Genomic DNA, 8,102 nt, shown 5'->3' with positions numbered 1-8,102 from the left:
CAAATAAAGGAAGGGAGGTGATACCAAGAATTTCATCCATTTCAACTTTAATACTCTTTCAAAAATAAACTGCCAGAACAGGAATACAAATTCAAAATCTTAATTTATTGTAAATTCTCCTTTCATCTGTGCTGCATTTCCAGTGTCTGCACATTAATAAATACACATTTGTTAAAAAAACCTCCAGTGTCTAATCTGCCATAAAGTTTTTAAAAAGTCATAAAAATAGGTTTTAAATTTCTGTCATTAATACAACTGACACTTATTTACTGCAAGAGTTCTGATCAAAGTAAAAACTAACTACATCTCACTGGGACAAAATATACATACACAGATGCAAAATGACTGTAACACGGATTATACAGTATGTCCAAGCGCTTTGCTGGGGTGATGGTCAGACAGAAACATTCAAAACAATTTTCAATCAGAAAATTTCACACAGTATGTTGCATAATTTTGAGATAGCATGCTTCTCCCCCTTCCAAAGGCCTCTTAAGTACACCTTAACATGTAGAAAAATACAACAGAATCAAGACTGCTATATACTTTATTGAATTTTAGCTAACTTGATGTGTTTTATTCATCCTGATATATTGATTCTGCTTGTTCTTTCTCACTTGCACATTCATACAAAGGGAGAGCCAATATCCTTTCAAAATGGTAGCTATGAAAAATTGTTATAACATGAACTACTAACCACTAGAAAAGGTAGATAACAAATGTTTTTTTTCACAAGAATAATTCTGAGAAGTCATTCTGAGTCAGATATTCAAGCCAAAACAAATTGCTAACAAGCTTTTCTCTAAAACTTTGCTGTGGACACGAACATTTTCACATCTTTGTTTTTGTAAACACTGCCAAAAGATGAGGTTGGTTGACTTAACACACTTATTTTTCTTACACTTGTGAAACTCTGCTCACTTTGGATAAAACGTTAAATCACTGTGTGTGTGTGTGTGTGTGCATTGTGTGCGTGTGCGTGCGCGTATGTATGCAAGTGCAGAATGTCAGGATAGTCAAGAATTTGTCAAACAGTTGAGAAATGAAACTGAAAAACTTAAGAGTCTGCTTTGTTTAGCAAAATGCTGACTTGAGGTGGAAAAAAAATAAAGAAGGGAAACAAAGCAGCAAGTTTCACACCAGTTTTGTCCAATGAGGGAAATGTACAAATTTGTCCTCAGAAAAAGGCCCTGGTTTGTTGCTTAGCAAGAGAAACGTGATGAAAAGGAAAGTCAATAGGTGACCAGCATGTAAAATTACACAAGCTTTATTATTTTAAATAGGGCAACATTGTAATTTGTCAATTTGATCTCTCTCCTGCAAGAGCTGTTCTGAAATCTTCAATTGACTGAAGATATGACTTGAATTTTCAGTTGTAAAATTTAATTTCTGAATATTTTTGTGTGCTCAGATAACAATGTGAGAGAAAAGGCCATAAAAACAAGAAACCTTTTTGTTCCTTTTAGTAAAGGTTATAAAAATACATAGTTTCCTTTAAAATATTAAAAATTCTGGCAATAGAAGCCTATAAATTATACTTATCAATTTAGATTCAACCTTTTCACTGTACTATTTTTGAAACTGAATCACATCTTAGGGTGGTTTCATGCAAAAGATAAGTACACTGTCAGATGCCAAATTCAAGTACAATTGTGCAATTTTTTTCATATAAAAATATCAAAAACTCTTTCCATTGATTTCCTACTATCAAATTAAGAAGATGAGTATAAATGTAAAATATACAATGGAACATTTTCTTTAGAGTCACCATACAAAATATATAAAAGTATCTACATTTTTTTTAATATATATATATATATATATATAAAAGGACATTTTTTAAGACAATGCATCCATAAAGGCTGGTAAAATGCTGGCAAAGATGCTAAAGGGCACTTGGTGTGATATTTCTCTCTCTAGAGTTCAGCAAGCCATAAGGTTCATACTGAAAAAGAAAAAGAGGCACCTCCTAGTGCTTGCCTTAAGGCTGATGTGGTTTGACTTCCTGATTTAACTATCCTGGAACAGTAGCCCACTGGAATAGAGATGGTTTCTGTGAAAATCATTAGCATAGGCTGTACAGATGAGCAGTCCCTGCAAGCACTGCTATTTTTCTTTTCTGGACTTATGAGTTATCCATCCACTATAAAGAATCCCTGTTACTCATCTCCATGCATTTTGGCACAGTTCACATATTCACACACGGCAGAATGTACCACAACGTGGCTTCATCATGCATGTCCTGGGCATGATTTTTCTTTTACGTACAGTCAGAAGTCTGCCAAAATATGTCACAGCAAAGGAAGTGATACCATCCTCATCCTTGCCATGCAGCAATTTCTGTGAAATTCGAGGTACCAAGGAAGTGACATCACAGCAAGTATTCCCAGGATGCAACCATCATCACAGTTTCCTGATGATTCAAATTGAAGTTTCATTACTGCCTCTGTTCATGAGAAGAAGTAACCATGCAGGCTTAGGGTTAAATAGAGATAAGCAAATAATTCCAAGTGACGCTACCTATTCCATTTTAGTAAGTGACCAGTCATGCACTGTGAAGTCATCATACTTCACTAATCAAGTGCTTGTGAGAAAGAGACTGCTCATATTACAACAGACAAGAAGAGACAGAAAATATTATTTACAGGTGATGCAAAGAGAAATGCATTATTAAAAGAAGGTCTGAAAAGCTTGTGTAATTGGTTAATATCTAAAATGACACACAAGGTTTAGATGCTAAAATTTTTTTACAAGATACTGGAAATTCATGTCCTAGGTGCCATTATTCAGCACTGCCTTGCTTGTATACAGAAGGTACAGAGGATTTCAAATATATCTATTTAGTTGTGCTGGTTGGCCAGCCATTTCCTATGATAGCAGCAATTAGCTATTAGTCATGTTTAGGCTATCTGGCTCACTTTCACTTTGGGGTACATTTTCAAGAGCCAGCTCCCAAGGACCTGAGGCTGAATTTCACATGAGAGTTCTGTGTAGTAGCTCAGGCAGTACCTGAAAATGTGCAGGCTTAAAAGGTCACAATGCCATTGGTGAAGCTGATTAGAAATTTCCTATTGGCAGTAGAAAGAATAACAGTATCTACTACTGTGTAGTTTAAAGAAAAGCTAAAGACAAACTTGTATAAAAAAAGAATTTTTTCCACGTTGTTTTCATAATTTGAACTCTAGCCATAGTTCATCAGTAATCACGGTGGATAACAGGATTCCATGAATACCTTTTAAGCTGGTATTGTATTATGGATTAACATGGCCCTGTTACTGGCCATGGCAGCTCCACACCTTCCCTCCCTCTTCTCCCTGCCTGCCAGCTTCCCTAGATTCCTTGCAATCCCATCTCTCTGATCCCTCCCCTCTACTGCCACCAACCCACCCCATTCAGTGACTTCCTGCAGTAACAACTTTCTGACTCCTTCCCTCCTATCTCCCTACAGCTCTCAGCCTTCTACCTTTTCTGTGGCTGTTTGGTGGGTGTTTTTCATGGTGGTTGGTGGGGGTGGATAGGGATGAGAAGAAAAGAGAGGGTTGTGAACCTGGAGGGCTTTCCCTGTGCTTGGACCCATGCCCAGCCTTCCTTCCCCAGCTTCAGCATGGGCACTCCCTCCAACTGGGTAGGAGCTGCTCCAGGGCTGGGAGGAAGGGGATGGAGAAGGGCAGAAAGGAAGCAGGGAGAAGCAGAAACAGGGTATATACAGTTTGTAGCTGCCCAGGCCCAGTGCAGCTCTCCAGGGATCAGTGTGGGCCCAGGGAAATCCCTTGCCATTGATGTGCCAGCAAAGCCACTTGGCCTGCATCAGACCAGTGCCAGATTGTTAAAGGTTGCCAGCTGCTGGTCTGTAGTACATGTTTAGCTGTAACATGTAGAATTGTTGAGCAGGCTTCCTACAGCTTTGTTTTTCTTTTTCTATTTTGTGAGATGCCAAGTGGTTGAGGGCTGTGATCCAATTGCCTAAAAAGTCTAAAGTGAAAAGGCTTGTGTGGACGTCAACTCAGGGCAAAGAAGTGAAAGGTGAAGCCAGCAATCCTGGGCAGTGGGCAAGCTGTCAAACAGGCACTTACTCAGAATCTGAGGTCTCTGCATTTACTGTTCCCACGTGGACGTTCATAGCCGTCCCATTGAGCTGATCACAAGACTGTTCTCTCCGTGGATTTTTTATCGTCACCCCTGTGTCTGAGGGTGAACGCATCCCATCATTTGTCCCTAAGGACATAGTCCTGGATGAGATTGTGGCTTGATTATAATCTGACAACTTTTCCCGTAGTCGATTCTTCATGTTCTTGTCCAGCAGAGGGGGAGGGTAGGAGACTTTATTTTTTAAGATGCCTATTACAGGAAGAAGGATGGAAAAATTATGAGTTTTAAGCACACCAGTGACATCTTCTCAATCAGAACACATTTAAGAAATGTCTTTTTCAGTCTCTTTACTTTTTGTTTGTCCCCAAAGCCCTGACCAAGGCAAAAAAACATCCCTGGAGCTATGGGCTCTCTGGAGACACCTCTGATTATATAGGCCAAAGCCTGTTGGAAGGGTATTCCTCCTCTCCCATGTTTTACTTAAACATGAATCATGTCCAGTGGCCAACTTTGGTGAATGCCTCTCTACCCCTCATCCCCAAATCTTACAGATTACCAGAAAAGCTACTAGACTCAGTGAAGTGAGGGAGGAATTTGGCAAATTTCTCAGTGTCTCCCTGTAGGAAACTTCAGCTGGAGTCTCTGTGGGTTGGCTGTTTTACCTTTCCTCTGTTCTGGCTGCTGGTTATTCTGGTGGGGCAAAGGCCTGTTTTCTTTCTGCTGCCCTTCATTCTCTTTGTCTTGCGGTGCTTCACTGCTGTGATTCGCTTGGTTTTCCCCATGTAGCTCCACATTGACCTTTGTCTCCACTTTCAGTTTTTGTTTGCCACCAGGGTCCTCCCCATCGCTTCCTGTTATACACTCTGTGGGCCAATATGGTTTCACATGGTTGGGTATGGAATCAACTGCAATGCAAAAAGACACTGGCTCGAAAACCACTGTTTGACAATACAGTTCTTGCCTCCACTACTGCCTGGCTGCTCTTATTCTCTGGAGTGGTTTTCTGTTGATAGCTGTGGATCAATTCTAAAGACACCCTAACCTGACCTCCTGCCTTAAGGCTTCTTCATGCCAGTTAGAAATGTTCATATTGGCAGCAATTAAATGAACATTGCCCAAAGTGGAGCTCTGGGAGGACTCTGTGTACAGAGACCTTCTTGGACTACCTTGTCACACGCTCTTCTTTCTCCCTTAAGGGTCTGGCTGTGTTGAAAACATGGCCTTACCATCTCCTCCCCACAATTTGAGATGTGTTGTACCCAAGAGGATGAATGCACAAAGCAGCCACTATGTTTGAGGTAGTCCAGGGACAGCAGATGGGTTGTCCTGCTGGCCACGATTGCTATGGAGGCAGTGTGGAGTTCCTGGCACCCATCCCTACTGTATGCAGGGGTAGTCTAGCCTTGAAGAAGAAATGGTTTCATACTGTTCTTGCTAGCAAATTCCCCTTTCTACAAAGTGATGGGAGGTGAGGGCACTCAGATGGTAGAATGTTAAAAACCCATAGGTAAAAAAAACCTGCAATATTAGTGCAGCTTGTCTCCTGGAAGCCAGGAAATTGTCTTGTGTGCATGAAGCAAATCCTCACAATTGCTTTTACACTTTGCAGAACTGTCAATTTGCCAGGTGATCACATAATGCTGTGAGTATGACACTGACCAGAGGCTTATTTTAAAGAGCTGAATGGAAAGCCATCACCATCATTTTAGCCAGAGCCCCAGTGCTAACTACACTAGTGAATGAGCTTGTCAAAAATGCTCTCTTAAACAAAAAAGTACTCTGAAGCTCTGAAAACTTGGGTGAATATTGGCTGTACAGGCAACAGTTTAAAACCTGGGAGACCTGGCATAGTTTTAGTTAAAGTTTACTTTGTGTCTGACATTTAGAGCTACTTGAGCAGTGCCATTTTCATCTGCTGGGGTTTGTGGACAGTTACAGCTCTGCAGGACTGCAATGTTAACTGCTATTCTGCACTGGTATTCTAAGTAGCTGGTGCAGACTTGCTCAGATATCCTCTGTTCTTGTATTCACTCATTACAGGGGACAAACTCCTATAGGAGAAAAAGCTCCAGGAAACAAGGATCTCTTGACAACATCAACAATAACACAACAGACATGCAGCTCTATACTGTCTTGGTCCAATCTGTTGCATCCACTGCTCAATTGATTTCTTTTAATATAGGAAAGGAAACCATTCTGAGGACCTGAGCAGTAGTCCTACCTTTGGGAGTACTGTGAAGAGGGCCACGTTCATTATTTTTTGAAGTAGCTGTGTTCCATTTCTTTGCTGTTTGAATCCCATCTTCCTCGCTGTCTGATGAATGGGAGGAGGCATAGGAACTGCTATGTTCATCAAGAGATAGCTCACTGTCAGAATCAGAATCATGTTCTACAGAAGTGGGGAGGGGGCAAGAAACACAGAAATTAGCACCTGACAGGCAGTCATGTAAACCTAACTGCCAAATGAATGGGAGGAAAGAAAGATGTTGGAGACAATGCTCATGGACACCATACAATTCTGTTGGTCACATGACAGGTGAGATTAGTGTACTAATGCAGAAGTCTGCACTTGAGGAAATCCTATGAAACGCAGCTGCTACTTATAGGCAACCAGGCAGGATCTTTTAGGCTAAAAACAGATAACCAGTTTGAGTCGCACTGGAACATTTTGTGACACATCAAATCCAGATCTTACAGACAGCCAAATTCAATGTCCCGCATTAAGTACCTGTAATTTATTCAAATTAACATTTTGTCTTGGAACAACTGCAACTAATTCACCTTAATTGTCACTGAAGCCTAGTGTGTAAATGGCTGTGCCATATCTGTTTTGGTGTGGGCCATACCCCAGTCTAATCAGGGCTGCATCACACTGGTTGTCTGTTTTTAGCCCCTGTATTCTATATTGTTAGCTCCTATGGTCTGTGAATGTTGGTAGTGTTTATGCATTTTCTGTAGAATTATGGAGCAATGAGAAGAAAAAGATGGAAGATCTGTAAATAACTTCAGTGGATCATGGTACACACCCAGATCCTCTAGCATAAAACACTGAGAAAACCCAGAAGAGTCAGAAATATGGAATATATGCTAACAAAATAATACAGCAAAAGGCTTAACATCCACATGCTAAATATAAACTAAGTGAACCTGAGAGATGCTCCTCAGTTCAGTACACTAAACACAGTGCGGTAAAGGAAGACACTTCTGCAAGCTCTTAACCATAAGATTTCCAAATAAAAACCAAGTAAAAGAGCCTGTGCACAACTTATGAAAAAAAAGATTCCAGAAGCAGCTCTCTGTCAGGTGTGGCAACCGGTCACAAACAGCCTGCGATACAAAAAGATACGTGCCTGTGGCATTCTTGCTCCAAAACACTGTCCTTGACAAAGATACCTGGTAACTATGGCAACCCCATCTAGGTCGTGCCATTAGAGCTATTTACACTGAGAAGGAGACAAAGCAAGATGCAGATGCACAGTATCCTTCTGTTTACACTTAAGTGCCAAGGAGGAAAAAATGCATAGTTTCATAGCTTCTAGGGTCGGAAGGGACCTGAGCAGATCATCTAGTCCGACCCCCTGCCATGGCAGGAAGAGCACTGGGGTCAAACGACCCCAGCAAGGTGTTCATCTAACCTCCTTTTAAAAACCCCCAGGGTAGGAGCCTGCACCACCTCTCTTGGAAGTTGGTTCCAGACCCTAGCCGCCCTGACCGTGAAATAGCGCCTCCTGATGTCTAACCTGAACCTGCCCTCTGTCAGCTTGTGACCATTATTCCTGGTCACTCCTGGCGGTGCTCGGGGGAACAGTGACTCCCCCAATGCCTGCTGATCCCCCCTGACTAGTTTATAACAGGCCACAAGATCCCCCCTCAGCATTCTCTTTTGGAGGCTGAACAGGTTCAGGTCCCGTAGTCTCTCCTCATAGGGCCTGCCCTGCTGTCCCCTGATCATGCGAGTGGCCCTCCTCTGGACCCTCTCCATGCTGTCCACATCCCTCTTGAAGTGCGGCGCC

The 8,102-nt window shown here is 41.6% G+C and overlaps 1 protein-coding gene across 1 annotated transcript in view; it reads right to left on the bottom strand.

The window, feature by feature from the left end:
* Positions 1–84: 84 nt before the first annotated feature.
* The window catches only part of CELSR1 (cadherin EGF LAG seven-pass G-type receptor 1), a 321,619-nt gene continuing 313,601 nt past the window's right edge, over positions 85–8,102 (bottom strand). Inside the window, exons 32-35 of the mRNA XM_019509377.1 lie at positions 6,311–6,478; positions 4,752–4,994; positions 4,074–4,338; positions 85–2,446 (exon numbers count right to left, since the gene is read on the bottom strand). Of these exons, the coding sequence (XP_019364922.1) occupies positions 2,422–2,446; positions 4,074–4,338; positions 4,752–4,994; positions 6,311–6,478 (701 nt within the window). The 3' untranslated portion in view covers positions 85–2,421. The remainder of the gene's footprint in view (positions 2,447–4,073; positions 4,339–4,751; positions 4,995–6,310; positions 6,479–8,102) is intronic.

Source organism: Gavialis gangeticus, unplaced genomic scaffold (genome assembly GCF_001723915.1).
Source record: "Gavialis gangeticus isolate Ggan-Ray unplaced genomic scaffold, GavGan_comp1, whole genome shotgun sequence".
NCBI lineage: Eukaryota > Metazoa > Chordata > Crocodylia > Gavialidae > Gavialis > Gavialis gangeticus.
Note: the sequence above shows the minus strand (reverse complement) of the source record. Positions and strands in the feature narration are given on the sequence as shown.